Source organism: Bufo gargarizans, chromosome 3 (assembly GCF_014858855.1).
Source record: "Bufo gargarizans isolate SCDJY-AF-19 chromosome 3, ASM1485885v1, whole genome shotgun sequence".
Taxonomy (NCBI): Eukaryota; Metazoa; Chordata; class Amphibia; order Anura; family Bufonidae; genus Bufo; species Bufo gargarizans.
Genome location: NC_058082.1, coordinates 67,072,474 through 67,091,471, shown reverse-complemented (window position 1 = coordinate 67,091,471; position 18,998 = coordinate 67,072,474). Strand labels below are relative to the sequence as shown.

The 18,998-nt window shown below is 45.9% G+C and overlaps 1 protein-coding gene across 1 annotated transcript; it reads right to left on the bottom strand.

Annotated features, from left to right (window-relative positions):
- Positions 1 to 1,115: 1,115 nt before the first annotated feature.
- LOC122931382 (stomatin-like) lies at positions 1,116 to 16,451 on the bottom strand. The gene is made up of 7 exons (XM_044285455.1): positions 16,406 to 16,451; positions 16,121 to 16,224; positions 15,965 to 16,037; positions 9,982 to 10,064; positions 3,977 to 4,180; positions 2,318 to 2,452; positions 1,116 to 1,304 (listed from the first exon to the last, which is right to left on the bottom strand). The coding sequence occupies exons 1-7, from the start codon at positions 16,449 to 16,451 to the stop codon at positions 1,116 to 1,118; spliced, it is 834 nt and encodes a 277-aa protein (XP_044141390.1).
- Positions 16,452 to 18,998: the final 2,547 nt, after the last annotated feature.

The window sequence follows — 18,998 nt, the reverse complement described above, 5'->3', positions numbered from 1 at the left end:
GCAGGTTATGAGCTACACTGCCCATATGGTTGATCAAATCTGTGATACTGTATTTTTGACTTGTAGTCTGACTTTTAAAGGTTCTGTCAGTTTGTATGACAGTGAATGGAGCTTTCTGCTTCCATCACAGTCCATTGTGCTATTTCTGATACCAGTAACTGCTTAGAACAGGTTATAGGTGGAGTTGCTGGGTGTCAGACCTCTACTAACCTGATCTTGACCTATCGTGAGGATAGGTCATCAATGTCTAGAACCCGGACAGCCCCTTTAAGGACCCCATACACATTAGATTAGAGTATTGTCGGCCAAACCTGTCCTTTTGTATGGGGTTCTCCCAACTCTCTGACAGATGAAGTCAGGGGAGAGTAGGATCAGACAGATTGAATTCAGTTCTCTCTCAGGAGATAAGCCACCTCCAAAGTCGTCTGACAGAAGCTTTCGCCTCTTTCCCATTGAAAACACATACGCAGCCATTCACGTTTCTGTATGGGGGAGTCCAGAGAGATTACTTTCTGGCTGACAACTACTGAAGGTCTCCAATGGGCACCATTAGTCACAATCTCACCAAGCTGCCTCCTACTTGTGTTAACTAGCATTTGGTAGGTTAACAAGTAGAGGACAGATGTTAAGGTGTGTGACTGTAGGAGACACCATGAAGATACATAGGGTCTACATAGGAGCTGTAGGGAAAAGACAACGGGATATTTTTAATCAAGTTTTTGTAAAGTTGCTTCATTTCGTATTTTGCATGCAGTGGAGTAATAACATAAACTGGTTGCAAAGTTGGACATGCTTAAAGTTGAGCTTAAAAGGTAACTGTTTTATAAGATTTTTTTGTTTTTAAGCAACTCCCCTCTAAAGAACTGAGTGGAACCACATTGACTCTAATGCATCAAAGCTAGTACAGAAGTGGAGGAGTTGTGCAACAACTAACCCTATCCACCACTTTTTCTGTGCGCTAGTTATCATACAAGACTCTTTACATTTTTACATTTAGCATTATTCACATAATCCGCAGCCCTGCACGAATATGCCTACCCAACCCTTCAGAGATCCATTCCATAAAATATTACACAATACCCTCCTCTGAAGTGGCTCTAGAGCCCCGTGGCCGATCATTTTTTAATAACGCCTTGCAATAGGTCAATGGGGATGGGGAATATAATTGTGGAATTGTTCTCTGTTGCAATTGTGTTCAGAGTCTGCAGGTAGCGCAGTTGTAGAGCTGCAGGAGATTCACATATCACCATGGAGGCTTCTTTCAGGGCTCGAGAGGCATTCATCTCACCTTCTGCAGCCACAATCTGTAAGGGAAAACATGGGTGTTACTTTATAGTGTTCATCTCAGTCTCAGATATTTTCTTTATTACTGGTGTGTGTGACAACTTTAAGCTCGGCTTATAATCCTTCCAGGAGCGCCCATAAAACCTCCAAGAAATGCCTACTTCTGGGCATATTGGCATAGGACCACCTCAGTTTGAGTTCTGTGTCAAGGGATGTTCTAGTGAACGACAGCATGTTTAGGAGGCACAGAATGATGTGTCCACCTTTACTGTTCCACAAATTTCAATAAGGACTTAAATTTCTCACAATTCGAATTGTATGCTCTTAGCAGACCCCTTAACGGGCTGCAATCCACATCACAACCACTAGGTGGCCACATGTAGCATAAACAAATTCTGATAGAGTAGCACAAAAGCATGTCTTTTTTTCCAAAGCTGATCATCTTGCACACACAACTCTGGATATGTCAAGCCAAGAGGACAGATAGGGAGGGAAATATTTTTAGCCTGCATGCATACCTTCCAAATGACATTATGGCATACCACTATTACAGGGTGCAACATCATGCTTTATAATCCAAGAGGCTATGATTAGGAAACCTAATAAAATAATAAACTAAACTATAAACACCTTTTACAAGTCTATCCAGAAGTGATGACGTCTCATTTGTCTTTATGTCACCTCTGCAGCCAGTCACTGGCCTCAGAAGTCATGGAAAATGACTGGCTGCAGCAGTCACAGGAAGACACTTGGACATCATCACTTCTGAACAGCTGGGACTGAAAATGAGGACCATAGAGCAGCAGTGGAATGACTGGACTTTTAAAAGGCTTATTTAATTATTTTATAAGTCATCCTGGTCATAGCCACCTTTAAAAACACCTTGGCCAACCCCTTTAACTCTTTTTGCTTAGACCTAGAAGATCTAGGTAGTGGAACAAAATGTATATGGGAAACATGGAATCAGTGTTAAGTAGATGAAGCTCCAGTGGATGTGAGGTGACATTTGCAGCTTGTATAGTAAGACAGTTACCTTGGCTCTGGCCTCTCGCACAGCTTCTGCCTCGGCAGCCATGGCTCTCTGCATCTGCACAGGAAGGCGCACGTCCCTCATCTCTACACGTTCCACGTTCACTCCCCATTGATGTGTAGCATTATCAAGTATTGACTAGAACACATGAAGCATGGGATCAGGAAAGACTACAATGGTCCAGGAGAAGAGAAGTAAACCATAATACCCTAAGATTACAAATTTACATCAGTTTTATCTAGTATACTTCATGTCGATAGGATGGGAACCAGATGTACTTAGCTTACAGGCAAGATGTTCTAATCTCAGCCCTGTTCACAAGACAGGCGATCTTTGCACATTAGGCATTGAAATAAATTCCCTCCAGCCAATGCTCTTTATAGGAACAGATTTGCTGCAGCTATAGGTAAATCCAGCCCTGGACAGCACGAAACAAATATTAGTATCACTGTTGGGTTTGAGTAGAAGTTGTTTAAAGGGTAACTAAACCTTTGAGAAAAATGAAGGGGGGGGCACTCTAACCCTTCAGCTTTTAGCAACTCTGCTCAGCTATGGGAGCATGCAGAGAACGGATCTAGAGAAAATATATGAGATTCATATCCATACTCTTCAAGCTCCAAAAGCTGAGAATGGGCAGAGGGCTCTGAACAGCACTGCTAACCCTTCAACTTTGTCATCAAACCAGCCGTTACAATTTACTTAGACAAAGACATTATATGGAAATCTGACTATGCAAAATAAACATGCACACCTATAACCTAAACATGTTTAGTCTGTATTTAGTCTAGTAAGGCCTGGTTCCCACTGGTGTTACTCATTCCGCCAGGCTGTTTCGGCAGGGGAACTGCCTGCTGGATCCATAACTACCATGTACAGCCGTGTGCTGCCTGAAGTCTGCACGGCCCAATTCGCTGTATTGGGGACCGGCGGAGATCTGGCCGCAGCACGGAAAATATGCCATGAGGCAGCCAGACAAAAATTCATATATTACTCTTAACAAATGTTCATGAGATTAGGCTGGCCATAATAGCCATGAACACTTACATAACCTGGACCAGATCAGATAAGAGTCATTTACTGTAGATAGATATCATAGAGGAGCACTAAAGCTACAGTGTCACACTACAGGCATAATAAACAGTTGTGTCACAGTGCAGGGATAAAAGAAAAAACAGAGTGATGTCACATTTCAATCATAAAGAACACAGTGATGTCATACTACTGGGGTAATAAATTCTGTGACATCACGGCACAGGAATAAACACAGTGTTGTTACAGTACATGGATAATAAACAGTGATGTCACAGTACAAGTGTAATAAACATAGTGATGTCACAGTACAAGTATAATAAACATAGTGATGTCACAGTACAATTGTAATAAACATAGTGATGTCACAGTACAAGTATAATAAACACAGTGATGTCACAGTACACGGATAATAAACACCAGGATGTGACAGTACAGTATTGGTATCATAAATACAGTGATGTCACAGTAGAGGGATAATAAATACTGTGATGTCATAGAATACTGTGCAGCTGAACTGACTACACAGTTCATATGCCCCCCCCCCCCCCCCCCTCCCCTGACTTGCTTGATCTGCATAGTGTAAAGTCTGCCCACAATTGAACAGAGCAGGCATTCTAAATTGGGACTTACCTGAATGTTGTGGGCAATCTCCTCACGGTTAGACAGGATGCTGGAAAGAGTTTGTGTTCCTAAGATGTTCCTCAGCGTTGTCTGTGCCAGCTGTGCAGTGGCTACGTGAACGTTGTTGACGTTTGCCACAGATCTGATAGCATTCTCAATCTTGTAGTACACGACCCCATCAACTGTAGTTGTCACTGAATCCTTAGTAAGGATCTAAAATAAATCACCACAGACTCATGTCACATGAACAGGCATCTCAGCGGATATACAACCTGACCTAGTCACATACAGCCCTCTGCTGTTTTTAAAGAAGCACTCTATTAAAAACCACCAAAACTTATACTGGCCAGGTGTCACGGACGGTGTACAGGAAACAAGACAAAGCAACATGCATATATGACTGAGTGGATCCAAAGCTAAGTAACCAAAAGGGAGACCCCTGCACAAGACCTGAGACTTTCCCTGGCTGCTCAGCCTATGCAAAGATCCCAGAGGTGGAAGGTTGCATATCCACGTACCTCGACTATATAACCCCTGAACACCCTACAATAGTGAGGGGACACGACCACCGGCTCCCTACACCAGACACGGAGGGAGTCAGGGTCACCTGCGATCCAGCAAACAGAAAATAACAGATAAATGTTCAGCACTTAACTTTGTAGCAGACTGGAAAACAAGATAAGCATGCACACACACTCCAGGAAGTCGTATAAGCCGCCCAGTAATGCATTATGGGGCGGAATTTAAAGGGATGCAATCAGTCCAACTCCATGACAGCTGAGAGAGGCTAACGAGATGAGGAACTGAACAGCACAACAAAGAGAACTCAAGGAGGAGGTTCTAAAAGGCCTCTGTCAGAGCTTCTCAGCTGTCTGGTTGTGACAGTACCCCTCCCTCTACGAGTGGACTCCGGACACTCAGAGCCCACCTTCTCAGGATGGGACCTATGGAAAGCCCTGATGAGACGAGAGGCCTTAATGTCCGTCACTGGGACCCACATCCTCTCCTCAGGACCATAACCCTCCCAATGAACAAGGTACTGAAGAGAACCGCGGACAAGACGAGAATCCACAATCCTAGAGACCTGAAATTCAAGATTCCCATCAACCATAATCGGATGAGGAGGAGGCAAAGGCGAGGGTACAATGGGTTGAACATAAGGTTTCAATAAGGACTTATGAAAAACATTATGGATCTTCCAAGTCTGAGGAAGATCAAGACGGTAGGCAACAGGATTGATGACAGACAGGATTTTGTAAGGCCCAATAAACCTAGGACCCAACTTCCAGGAGGGAACCTTCAATTTGATATTCTTGGTAGACAACCACACCAGATCACCAACATTCAGGTCCGGACCAAGCACACGTCTCTTATCTGCCACACGCTTATATCTCTCACTCATGCTCTTTAGATTATCCTGAATCTTTTGCCAAATAGATGACAAAGACGAGGAGAATCTGTCCTCTTCAGGTAAACCAGAAGACCCCTCTCCCGAGAAAGTCCCAAACTGCGGATGAAACCCATATGCACCAAAAAATGGTGACTTATCAGAGGACTCCTGACGATGGTTATTTAAAGCAAACTCAGCAAGGGACAAAAAAGAACACCAATCCTCTTGATTCTCCGCCACAAAACAGCGCAGATATGTCTCCAGATTCTGATTGACGCGCTCTGTCTGGCCATTCGACTGCGGGTGGAAAGCAGAAGAGAATGACAACCGAACCCCCAAGCGAGAACAGAAAGCCTTCCAGAATCTGGAAACAAACTGCGTGCCCCTATCAGAGACTATGTCTGAAGGAATACCGTGCAATTTGACAATGTGATCAATAAATGCCTGCGCCAGCGTCTTAGCATTGGGCAAACCAGGAAAAGGGATGAAATGCACCATTCTGCTAAAACGGTCCACCACCACCAGAATCACAGTCTTCCCCGAGGAACGAGGCAGGTCCGTTATAAAGTCCATGGACAGATGTGTCCAAGGACGGGAAGGAATGGGTAAGGGAAGGAAAGGACCTGATAGCCGTGAATGAGGGACTTTGGCACGAGCGCAAGTCTCGCAGGCTGCCACAAAACCCTCAACCGACTTACGAAGCGCAGGCCACCAGAATCTCCGAGCGATGAGATCCAGTGTGACTCTTGCCCCCGGGTGCCCAGCAAGGACCGTATCGTGGTGTTCCTTAAAAATCTTGTGTCTTAAAGCGAGAGGCACAAACAACCTCCCAGGAGGACAAAGATCAGGAGCCTCTGACTGGGCTGCCTGCACCTCTGCCTCCAATTCAGAAAAAAGAGCAGAGACCACCACACCTTCAGCCAAAATGGGACCCGGGTCTTCAAAATTCCCGCCTCCCGGAAAACAACGTGACAGGGCATCTGCCGTCACATTCTTAACTCCAGGGCGGAACGTGACCACAAAATTAAACCTAGAAAAGAACAAAGACCATCTGGCCTGTCTCGGGTTCAGACGCTTGGCTGACTCCAAGTAGGCCAGATTTTTATGGTCAGTAAATACGGTAATAGGGTGTCTGTCTCCCTCTAGCCAATGGCGCCATTCCTCAAAAGCCAACTTGATGGCCAACAATTCCCTATCTCCCACATCATAATTTCTCTCTGCGGAGGAGAGTTTTTTCGAGAAAAAGGCACACGGTCGCCATTTGGCAGGAGAGGAACCCTGAGACAAGACCGCCCCCACACCCACCTCAGAAGCATCAACCTCGACTATGAAGGGTAAAGAAATATCAGGTTGCACCAAGATGGGAGCGGAAGCAAAACTCTCCTTGATATTAGAAAAAGCCTTACGCGCCTCTACTGACCAAGAAGAAAAATCTACCCCCTTTCTGGTCATATCAGTGAGTGGTTTAACAATAGAGGAATAATTCAAAATAAACTTCCTGTAATAATTGGCAAAGCCCAAAAACCGCATCAGCGCCTTCTGATTCTCAGGAAGCTCCCACTCAAGCACAGCGCGGACCTTCTCGGGGTCCATGCGAAAACCAGAAGCGGAGAGAAGAAACCCCAGAAATTGAATTTCTGGAACCGCAAACACACATTTTTCCAGTTTCGCATATAATTTATTCTCCCGCAGGATGAGCAAGACTTGACGTAAATGTTCCTTATGAGTTTTGAAATCAGGAGAAAAAATCAAAATGTCATCCAAATACACTAATACAAATTTTCCCATCAAATGATAAAAAATGCTGTTCACGAAATGCTAAAAAACGGCTGGGGCATTCATCAAACCAAAAGGCATAACCAAATTCTCAAAATGGCCCTCAGGGGTATTGAAGGCCGTCTTCCATTCGTCTCCTTCTCTGACCCTGACCAGGTTGTATGCCCCTCTTAGATGTAATTTGGAAAAGACTTTAGCCCCAACAACCTGGTTAAACAGGTCCGGGATCAGAGGAAGCGGATAAGGGTCACGAATAGTGATACTGTTCAGCTCCCTGAAATCCAGACAAGGTCTTAAAGAACCATCTTTTTTCTTAACAAAGAAAAAACCAGCGGCAACAGGTGACTTCGAGGGTCGTATGTGTCCTTTTCTCAGACTCTCAGAGATATAAGCACGCATAGCGATCCTCTCAGGTTGGGAAAGATTGTATAAACGAGATTTAGGCAGTTTAGCGCCTGAGATGAGATTAATAGGGCAATCGTACTCCCAGTGCAGGAGCAAATCCTGAACTCCACTCTCAGAGAAGACATCCGAAAATTCAGAGAGAAAAGATGGTACAGTCTTAGTAGCAACCTCAGAAACAGATGTCGTGAGGCAATTCTCTCTGCAAAAGTCACTCCAACCATTTATTTGCCTCGCTTGCCAATCAATGGTGGGGTTATGTTTAGTGAGCCAGGGTAGCCCCAACACTAGAGGAGTAGGCAAACCGCTAAGGACGAAACATGACACATCCTCAACATGAGCATCACTCACAATTAAACGGATATTGTGAACTATGCCCTTTAATGATTTCTGAGAAAGTGGAGCGGAATCAATAGCAAAAACCGGAATATCCTTTCCCAAAGTGCGCACCTGGAAACCATGAGTTATCGCAAATTGATTATCAATGAGATTGACCGCTGCTCCACTATCCACAAAAATCTCACAAAAAAATGTTCTTGCTCTCTAGCGCCACCCTAGCCGGCAGGACAAAACGGGAACTACAAACAAACGGAAAACCTTCAATTTCCGCCTCAACCCTGCCAATAGTAACAGACGGAACATTTTTAAAAGATTTTTTCCTGTTTGTTTCTTTATTACTCCCAGAAAACTGCCTGAATCTCCTAGAGGGACAAATATTTGCCAAATGATTTATACCTCCACAACAAAAACAAACCCTCCCATGCGGGCTGAATCTTCTATTGTCAGAAGCAATCAACCCCAGCTGCATGGGCTCCTGCTCAGAAGGGGCTGACAGCGACTGAGACCCCTGCGCACAGAATGGGACCGCTGCACTGTCCTGGGACTGAGTATGACAGGAAGGGGACATCTCTCCTCTCTCTCTAAGACACCTGTCAATACGAACGGCCTGAGACATAGCAGAGTCCAAAGAAATAGACCTCTCATGAAAGGCAAATGCATCTTTCAATCCCTCTGAAAGACCATGGCAAAATTGACTTTTGAGTGCAGCATCATTCCAACCAGTATCAACTGCCCATCTCCGAAATTCTGAGCAGTATATTTCTGCGGATTGTTTACCCTGGCATAATAGATGTAGTCTAGACTCAGCCAGAGCAATACGATCCGGATCATCATATCTGACCCAGGGCTAAAAAGAATTCATCCACTGAACGGAGAGGCCGTGCCCCCTCCGGCAGTGAAAAGGCCCAGGACTGAGCGAGAAGGCGAAAATGGAGTTTGCAAGCCTCTCTAAAAGCACAAAATTCTCACTACCCCCGGAGAACGTATCCGGGAGCGAGATCTTAGGCTCAGAACAAACTCCATGAACGCAAGCTGAACCGGTCACTTGAAGCTGAGAAAAAGTCTTATGGAGATCAGCTACCTCCAATGAAAGACCCTGGAAGCGTTCAGCCAAAAGTGAAACCGGATCCATGCTTGAGACGGTTTTGGCGGCTTATAATATCACGGACGGTGTACAGGAAACAAGACAAAGCAACATGCATATATGACTGAGTGGATACAAAGCTAAGGAACCAAAAGGGAGACTGGCTGCTCAGCCTATGCAAAGATCCCAGAGGTGGAAGGTTGCATATCCACGTACCTCGACTATATAACCCCTGAACACCCTACAATAGTGAGGGGACACGACCACCGGCTCCCTACACCAGACACAGAGGGAGTCAGGGTCACCTGGGATCCAGTAAACAGAAAATAACAGATAAATGTTCAGCACTTAACTTTGTGGCAGACTGGAAAACTAGATCAGCATGCACACACACTCCAGGAAGTAGTATAAGCCGCCCAGTAATGCATTATGGGGCGGAATTTAAAGGGATGCAATCAGTCCAACTCCATGACAGCTGAGAGAGGCTAACGAGATGAGGAACTGAACAGCACAACAAAGAGAACTCAAGGAGGAGGTTCTGAAAGGCCTCTGTCAGAGCTTCTCAGCTGTCTGGTTGTGACACCAGGCACAGGAGAAAAGGCCAAAAGATGTCTATCAAACCTAGGGTCCCAAACTCAAGAGAAACTTAAAATCAAGAGGAGTAGTGTTTGCCGGGGTTTGTGCAACAAGTCCTAAGAACAAGAACATATAAAACCCAACTCAATGGTAGACATACATTATTATAAGTGCAATCTGTGCAGCGGCATGAGGGCCCATAGAAAGTAGGACCCTTCTTTTAAGGTGACAATTAGATAGCATGTGAGGTACTAACTTTCATGGCTCACAATGAATGGTAGGATGTGAAATGCCCTTTATTATGACCTATTTGGGGCCATTCTGCACATGGTTTCCCTGCTGTCTTTGTTCACCCCTGAAGCAAGGGAGCAAATTATCTGTACCCAGTGGGGCTGAGTAGTTGTAGGATCAACCCAGGATATAAAAAGCATATCTCTACAAACCTACCTCTTGTGGAGGGATTGCAAATGATATGACCCTGAGATCCACTTTAATAAAGTTATCTGTGCAGGGGAGAATGAACATCAGCCCTGCGTAGAAAGAGAGGAGTGTAAGTAAAGCACAATGTAGGCGCATATTCTTCAAGGTACATAAATATTGGGACATTGACACAATTCTAACATTTTTGGCTCTATACACAATTACAATGGATTTGAAAAGAAACAACAGCTTTAGGCCTCATGCACACGACCGTTGTGTGCATCCGTGGCCGTTGTGCCATTTTCCGTTTTTTTTCGCGGACCCATTGACTTTCAATGGGTCCGTGGAAAAATCGTAAAATGCACCGTTTTGCAGCCGAGGCCGTGATCCGTGTATCCTGTCCGTCAAAAAAATATGACCTGTCCTATTTTTTTGACGGACAACGGTTCACGGACCCATTCAAGTCAATGGGTCCGTGAAAGAACACGGATGCACACAAGATTGGCATCCGTGTCCGTGATCCGTGGCCGTAGGTTGCTTTCATACAGACGGATCCGAAGATCCGTCTGCATAAAAGCTTTTTCTGATCTAAGTTTTCACTTCGTGAAAACTCATTTCCGACAGTATATTCTAACACAGAAGCGTTCCCATGGTGATGGGGACGCTTCTAGTTAGAATACACTGCAAACTTTGTACAAGACTGCCCCCTGCTGCCTGGCAGCACCCGATCTCTTACAGGGGGATATGATAGCACAATTAACCCCTTCAGGTGCGGCACCTAAAGGGGTTAATTGTACTATCATATTCCCCTGTAAGAGATCAGGGCTGCCAGGCAGCAGGGGGCAGACCCCCCCCCCCTCCCCAGTTTGAATATCGTTGGTGGCACAGTGTGCGCCCACCATCGCCCCCCCCCTCACTCTATTGCAGTGTTTCCCAACCAGTGTGCCTCCAGCTGTTGCAAAACTACAACTCCCAGCATGCCCGCACAGCCAAAGGATGTCCAGACATGCTGGGAGTTGTAGTTTTGCAACAGCGGGAGGCACACTGGTTGGGAAACACTGCTCTATTGTAATAAATCGTTGGTGGCACAGTGTGCGCCCACCATCGGCCCCCCTCCCTCCCTCTATTGTAATAAATCGTTGGTGGCACAGTGTGCCAACCACCATCGGCCCCCCCTCCCTCTATAGCAGTAACAACATTGGTGGCAGTGTGCGGCCTCCCATTCCCCCCCCCCCCATCATTGGTGGCAGCGGAGTTCCGATCGGAGTCCCAGTTTAATCGCTGGGGCTCCGATCGGTAACCATGGCAACCAGGACGCTACTGCAGTCCTGGTTGCCATGGTTACTTAGCAATAGTACAACAGTATAAGATTCATACTTACCTGCTTGCTGCTGCGATGTCTGTGAACGGCCAGGAGCTCCTCCTACTGGTAAGTGACAGTTCTTTAGCAATGCGCCGCACAGACCTTTCACTTACCAGTAGGAGGAGCTCCCGGCCGTTCACAGACATCGCAGCAGCAAGCAGGTAAGTATGAATCTTCTACTGTTGTACTATTGCTAAGTAACCATGGCAACCAGGACTGCAGTAGCGTCCTGGTTGCCATGGTTACCGATCGGAGCCCCAGCGGTTAAACTGGGACTCCGATCGGAACTCCGCTGCCACCAATGATGGGGGGGGGGGGAATGGGAGGCCGCACACTGCCACCAATGTTGTTACTGCTATAGAGGGAGGGGGGGCCGATGGTGGTTGGCACACTGTGCCACCAACGATTTAATACAATAGAGGGAGGGAGGGGGGGGGCGATGGTGGGTGCACACTGTGCCACCAACGATTTCTAACATTAGAGGGAGGAAGGGGGGGCCCGATGGGGGGCGCACACTGTGCCACCAACGATATTTAAACTGGGGAGGGGGGGGGGTCTGCCCCCTGCTGCCTGGCAGCCCTGATCTCTTACAGGGGAATATGATAGTACAATTAACCCCTTTAGGTGCTGCACCTGAAGGGGTTAATTGTGCTATCATATCCCCCTGTAAGAGATCGGGTGCTGCTAGGCAGCAGGGGGCAGTCTTGTACAAAGTTTGTAGTGTATTCTAACCTGAAGCGTCCCCATCACCATGGGAACGCCTCTGTGTTAGAATATACTGTCGGATCTGAGGTTCACAAAGTAGCTCATATCCGACAGTATATTCTAACATAGAGGCGTTCCCATGGTGATGGGGACGCTTCAAGTTAAAATATACCATCGGATTGGAGAAAACTCCAATCCGATGGTATAAAAGAACTCCAGACTTTACATTGAAAGTCAATGGGGACGGATCCGTTTGAAATGGCACCATATTGTGTCAACATCAAACAGATCCGTCCCCATTGACTTGCATTGTAATTCAGGACGGATCCGTTTGGCTCCGCACGGCCAGGCGGACACCAAAACGACTTTTTTTTCATGTCCGTGGATGCTCCAAAAATCAAGGAAGACCCACGGACGAAAAAACTGGTCACGGATCACGGACCTACGGACCCCGTTTTTGCGGACCGTGAAAAAAAACTGTCGTGTGCATGAGGCCTTAACTGCAGCTTGTCAGCTTTAATTTGAGGGTATTTACATCCAAATCAGGTAAACGGTGTAGGAATTACAACAGTTTGCATATGTGCCTTCCACTTGTTACGGGACCATAAGTAATGGGACAATTGGCTTCTCGGCTGCTCCATGGCCAGGTGTGTGTTATTCCCTCATTATCCCAATTACAATGAGTAGATAAAAGGTCCAGAGTTAATTTCACGTGTGCTATTTGCATTTCGAATCTGTTGCTGTCAACTTTCAAGATGAGATCCAAAGAGCTGTCACTATCAGTGAAGCAAGCCATCATTAGGCTAAAAAAAAAAAAACAAACCAATCAGAGAGATAGCAAAAACATTAGGCGTGGCCAAAACAACTGTTTGGAACATTCTTAAAAAGAAGGAACGCACCGGTGAGCTCAGCAACACCAAAAGACCCGGAAGACCACGGAAAACAACAGTGGTGGATGATCGAATAATTCTTTCCCTTGTGAAGAAAACACCCTTCACAACATTTGGCCAGATCAAGAACACTCTCCAGGAGGTAGGTGTATGTTTGTCAAAGTCAACAATCAAGAGAAGACTTTACCAGAGTGAATATATAGGGTTCACCACAAGATGTAAACCTTTGGTGAGCCTCAAAAACAGGAAGGCCAGATTAGAGTTTGCCAATCGACATCTAAAAAAGCCTTTACAGTTCTGGAACAACATCCTATGGACAGATGAGACCAAGATCAACTTGTACCAGCGTGATGGAAAGAGAAGAGTATGGAGAAGGAAAGGAACTGCTCATGATCCTAAGCATACCACCTCATCAGTGAAGCATGGTGGTGGTAGTGTCATGGCGTGGGCATGTATGGCTGCCAATGGAACTGGTTCCCTTGTATTTATTAATGATGTGACTGCTGACAAAAGCAGCAGGATGAATTCTGAAGTGTTTCGGGCAATATCATCTGCTCATATTCAGCCAAATGCACTTCAAAGTGCAGATGGACAATGACCCAAAGCATACTGCAAAAGCAACCAAAGAGTTTTTTAAGGGAAAGAAGTGGAATGTTATGCAATGGCCAAGTCAATCACCTGACCTGAATCCGATTGAGCATGCATTTCACTTGCTGAACACAAAACTGAAGGGAAAATGCCCCAAGAACAAGCAGGAACTGAAGACAGTTGCAGTAGAGGCCTGGCAGAGCATCACCAGGGATGAAACCCAGCGTCTGGTGATGTCTATGCGTTCCACACTTCAGACTGTAATTGACTGCAAAGGATTTGCAGCCAAGTATTAAAAAGTGAAAGTTTGATTTATGATTATTATTCTGTCCTATTACTTTTGGTCCCTTAAAGGGGTTGTCCGGGTTCAGAGCTGAACCCGGACATACCCTTATTTTCACCCCGGCAGCCCTCCTGAGCCTGGCATCGGAGCATCTCATGCTCCGATGCGCTCCCGTGCCCTGCGCTAGATCGCGCAGGGCACAGGCTCTTGTGTTTACAATAACACACTGCCGGGCGGTAACTTCCGCCCAGCAGTGTGTTCGGTGACGTCACCGGCTCTGAGGGGCGGGCTTTAGCTCTGCCCTAGCCGTTTTACTGGCTAGGGCAGAGCCAAATCCCGCCCATCAGTGCCGGTGACGTCACCGGGGTTCCTGTCAGCCCCATAGAGAGCCCCGGTACGTCAGCGGAACTAAGAAAAATGCCTTTGCCCTGCGCGATTTAGCGCAGGGCAAAGGAGAGCATCGGAGCATGAACTGCTCCGATGCTCATGTCAGGGGGGCTGCCGGGGTGAAAATGGAGGGCTGTCCAGGTTCAGCTCTGAACCTGGACAACCCCTTTAACAAGTGGGAGGCACATATGCAAACTGTTGTAAGTCCTACATCGGTCACCTGATTTAGATGTAAATACCCTCAAAAAAGCTGACAGTCTGCAGTTAAAGCACATCTTGTTTGTTTCTTTTCAAATCCAATGTGGTGGTGTATAGAGCCAAAAATGTTAGATTTCTGTCGATGTCCCAATATTTATGGAGGAAAACACGTGTCACCTGCAGGCCTAATAACTTGGGTTAGCCTGCTTGTTGTCAAAGATAGTCATATGTCCTAATACCATGGGGCACTGAAGGATAAGATTATCCCATTATGTTACAGTCACATGGCATCTCTCCCACCCATGACAAATCAATATGTTAATATGATATAACACCATTTCATTTTATGACATCATTTACAATGTAAAGTTGCAAAATATCATGCATCAATTCATCCCCTTCAAGCAATGCAATCAGAAAATGCAGCCATGGGGCCGGGCTTCCACCAGGCAGCCATGATGCAGCTAGCAGAACCCTGGCCAATGGTCACCATGATTTTGAAGGTACTGCACATTTGCGCAGCTATTGACCAGCACAGGTGGGTGGGTTTTCGGCTGCATGTGGCAGTCACATCGATGCATCTGCATCAAATACCGTATGGGCAGGGGATTAAAGTGGCCCAAATGTTGTAGGTGGGTCTAAACTGTCAGAAGACGGGACAACACCTGGTCGGCGTGTAATATCCCGTGTGCACGGATTCAAGCCAGCAAGTTCCTGGGCGTAGACAAAGTGAAATAGAAAAAACGATTCCAGCACCTATTTTTCTTCCCATAAAATCTTCCTCTTTATTCAATCACATCATATGCGGGACAGTATCACAAACAAGCTGTTTACGCGTAACGACTAAGAAGAAGGTCTCCGAAACGCGTAAACAGCTTGTTTGTGATACTGTCCCGCATATGATTGAATAAAGAGGAAGATTTTATGGGAAGAAAAATAGGTGCCGGAATCGTTTTTTCTATTTCACTAAGTAATACCATAGAGCAGCACTGAATACCTCCCCAGAAGTTGTCCCTCTGTGGTGGCCATCAATAGCTGGCACGTTCTGTCCTACTCCCATTGTCTCTATTTAAAATATGGAGCAGGGGGCTGAGGTGAGATGTGGGCAACAATACTAAACCAGCACTACCTTCAGCCAGCAGCAGAGAGGAGTGGCCCTATGGGCATGGGCCCACCAGGAAAATTCCCTGTAGGGTCTATGGCCGGTCTGCCTCTGCGCATGGGGGAAATTTATCAAGACAGGGGTTTTCTAGGCTGGTTATGCTCTTCGACACCAGAGGATAAGCTTAATTTATGACAAGATGCACATCTTGCCATAAATTTACCACATCTTCCAGCAGTCCGTACGCCTAGAATGAAATCTACGCCGATTTCAGTCATCATTTACACCCGAAAACTAGATTAAACGATGATAACTGTGCTGGGATCGGCACATTTGAGTTAAGTGAAGTTTCGCAGTATAAAATACTATACTATCCAAAACACTGCTAAAGCCACAAACGGTGAAAACCGCAAAATACTGTATATTTCTTGTTATTACTAACGTACAATACATACATATGTACATATATCCCTTATGACAGTAGTAGACCTTACCTGGCCCTCTGGCTTTTCCAGAGACTATACGTCCCAGTCTAAACACCACAGCACGTTCATATTCCTTAATTATCTAGGGAATACACATGATAAAGTAAGCATGACGGCTCCGCAGAAGGTTATAGCTCTTCATACGAATCTGCTGATTACAGTTACCTTAACACAGAACCAGATGGACAAAGGGAAGGTGATGGCAGCAAACAGAGCAGATACTATCATTATCATCCAGCCGCAAACGCCAATATCTCCTTTTATTGCATCTGAAAAACAGAAGCGCTATCGTTATAATAACTGGTGGAAATGGACGAACCAAAAACATAATAAAACGTAGGATCGGACATCCTGTAACCGAAAATGCAGATCAGCTCAAGAGGCATTTCTGTGTTCCCCGTTCTCAGCCCTAGCTCTTGCAGTATATTCATTATATTGTTATCATCCTACTTTCCAGTTTATACACTGTAGTTGGATCGTGACTTCCGCTCCACATTTTGACATCAGTCTTAGCTTTTTCTGTAATAAGGCCTCATGCACACAACCGTATCCATTTTGTAGTGTAAATCTGTAAAACATGGATACCGGCCGTGTGTATTCCACAATGATATCACTCCCATCAGTAGAAGAACCTATTCTTCTTGTAAAATGGACAAGAAAAGGACATGTTCTATGACCTGCGGAAAGGACACACAGATGTGGATCCACAGAAGTGACTTCAAAGAAGTAACATGGAACTTCATAAGCGGATTTGAAGTCAGTAGCAGAAGGAAAAGCCTCCATGTGCACATGATGGAATTTTCCACAATGGAATCCGCAGCGGATTTTAGCCGTGTGAACATACCGGGGAAGTTGATTATAACGTTGGAGACTTAGGCTGAGGCAGCAATTCGCTGTATGTCATGCTCTGCAACACAAAATCCATCAGGTCTCTGCAGTATGTCATGTGTCGCATTGCGACACCATTGTAACGTGGCGCATATCGCCATGTAGTCCCAGCCTAATTCATATATACAAAGATCAAAGGGGCATTCTAGTTATATCCACAGGATAAGAGATAATAGGGGATAACTAATAGATCAGTGGGGGTCCGACTGCTGGGACACCCACCGATCATGATAACTGAGGCCTGTACCTTGCGGCCCTTGTGAATGAATGGAGTGCCTGTACTAAGCTATCTCCGGCAGTCCCTTAGAGATGAATGGAGCAGCAGTGTGTATGCTGGACCTGCTGCATCATTATTGTGAGGAGGGAGGACATGTTCTCGTGATCAGTGGGGATCCCAGAGGTTGGACCTGAACAGTCTGATAGTTGTCCCCTGTGAATAGGAGATAACATTAAATAACTGGAATATCCCTTTAAAGGCTATGTACACCTTTGGGGGAAATTTTTTGTTTATCATTGCATTGTACTTATTTTGAGCTAAATTTTTTTTTTCAGTTGGTCTTTATTTAAAATATGTAATCCTTTTTGTGTACAGAGCTGACATACTCACTTACTCACCTTTCTTGCTCTGTCCAGCGGCCTGGACCTGCTGTACCTCCTCTTCCTCACCCACAGTTGGAGTTGTTGCTGGAGTCTTGTGCCTTTCCTGCAGGCCGCAGCCTGCACTTCCCTGTCTGGCCAGTTCTTCTCACCCCAGGGCCTGCACCCTCCCTGGCTTTTAAAGGGCCAGCGTGCATGTTTTAATACTTCCCCAGCCTATAACTGGCTGTCTCAGGGTCTATAGGGTACCTTCTCCAGTATGCCTAAGCTTAGGCTCCTAGCTTTCCAGTTTACCAGTAATGTGCTATTCTGATTGTCTGCCCATGTGCTGTACCTCTGCCTGTTAACAGACTCTAATACTGACCTTAGCCTGACTATCATACTGACCCACTGCTTCCTGCTTGGACCTCACATTATTTTCATGGAAGCTTACGCTCCTAGCCTGCTAGCTTACCAGTGAAGGTGTGCTATTCTGATTGTCTCTCCATGTACCGTACCTCTGCCTGTTGTGACAGTATTATTAATACTGTAGGGCTCTTCTGAGGGGTTGTGTCTGGCAAGGCAGGTATTTTCCTCCCAGCATGTGCGGCTGGGCTGGTTTCCAGCCAGGTGAGGACAAATACTGGACCAGAGTTTAAGTGCCGGTCCGGGTTTTGGAAGCACCTGGCTGTCCTTAAATAGGCAGCTGAGCTCAGCAGAGATGTCTCTGTTTTTGGGATCTGAGAATTTGTGCCGTGCTGGAGGGCTGAGAGCCGCATGCTGTGGAAAGAGGCCCCCTAAAGCCTGCTGTGGACTACTGGAGGCAGAATTGCCAGCAAGGTGACTTGTGTTATATGAACTTTCCATTGTGTGTAAATTAACACCAAGACTGCAAAGTTACATGCTGTTTTGTGCAATTGCCTGAAGTATGAATAAAAATGTTTTGAGTTAAGAACTTGTATTTTGCTTCTGTACTGCGCCTGCTTACCATATCTATCAGAGCAAAACCTCACAATGTTAACACTCTAATACTGACCTTAGCCTGTCTACTGTTCCAGGGGCGTTGCTAGGTTAAAACATTCGGGGCCTGGGCCCCTGATGTTTTGTCCCAGGGCCGAATGTCCTGCCTGTCAGCTAGATACAACTGTAAGTCCTCAGGACGGAAATACAATTGAATCTAATGCCCTGCAAGAGCTGAAGGACCTGTGATGACATCACAGTCCATGTGATCAGTTCTAAATGCAGTAGCTGAAAAGGACCTGCGATGATGTCACCATCATGTGACCAGTGCAGGAGAGGATGGCAGTGAAGAAGAGAAGTCCTGGGGGAAGAAGCTGTGGTGATGTCTGCTACATGGGTAGAGGTAAGTGAAGAGAGGAGCAGAGCAATGCTGGGAGTTGTGGTTATTTAACTGGGACTGTATGTTATGGCTGAAGGGAGAGAAGTTATTTACATGGGACAGTGGGGTGGAGTGATGTTATTTACATGGGACTGAATATTGAGGGGGTGATGTTATTTGCAAGGGACTGTATGTTGAAGGCGGCTGGGGAGGGAGTAATCTTTATTACATGGGACTGTA

Bases quoted from the DNA above. Each gene is read 5' to 3' on its own strand.
- LOC122931382 (XM_044285455.1), bottom strand. From the start codon at position 16,451: ATGTGGAGCGGAAGTCACGATCCAACTACAGTGTATAAACTGGAAA. The intron at 16,038-16,120 runs GTAACTGTAATC...TGTATTCCCTAG, and splicing joins CCATCTGGTTCTGTGTTAAG to ATAATTAAGGAATATGAACG. The intron at 10,065-15,964 runs GTAAGGTCTACT...CTTTCTACGCAG, and splicing joins TGGAAAAGCCAGAGGGCCAG to GGCTGATGTTCATTCTCCCC.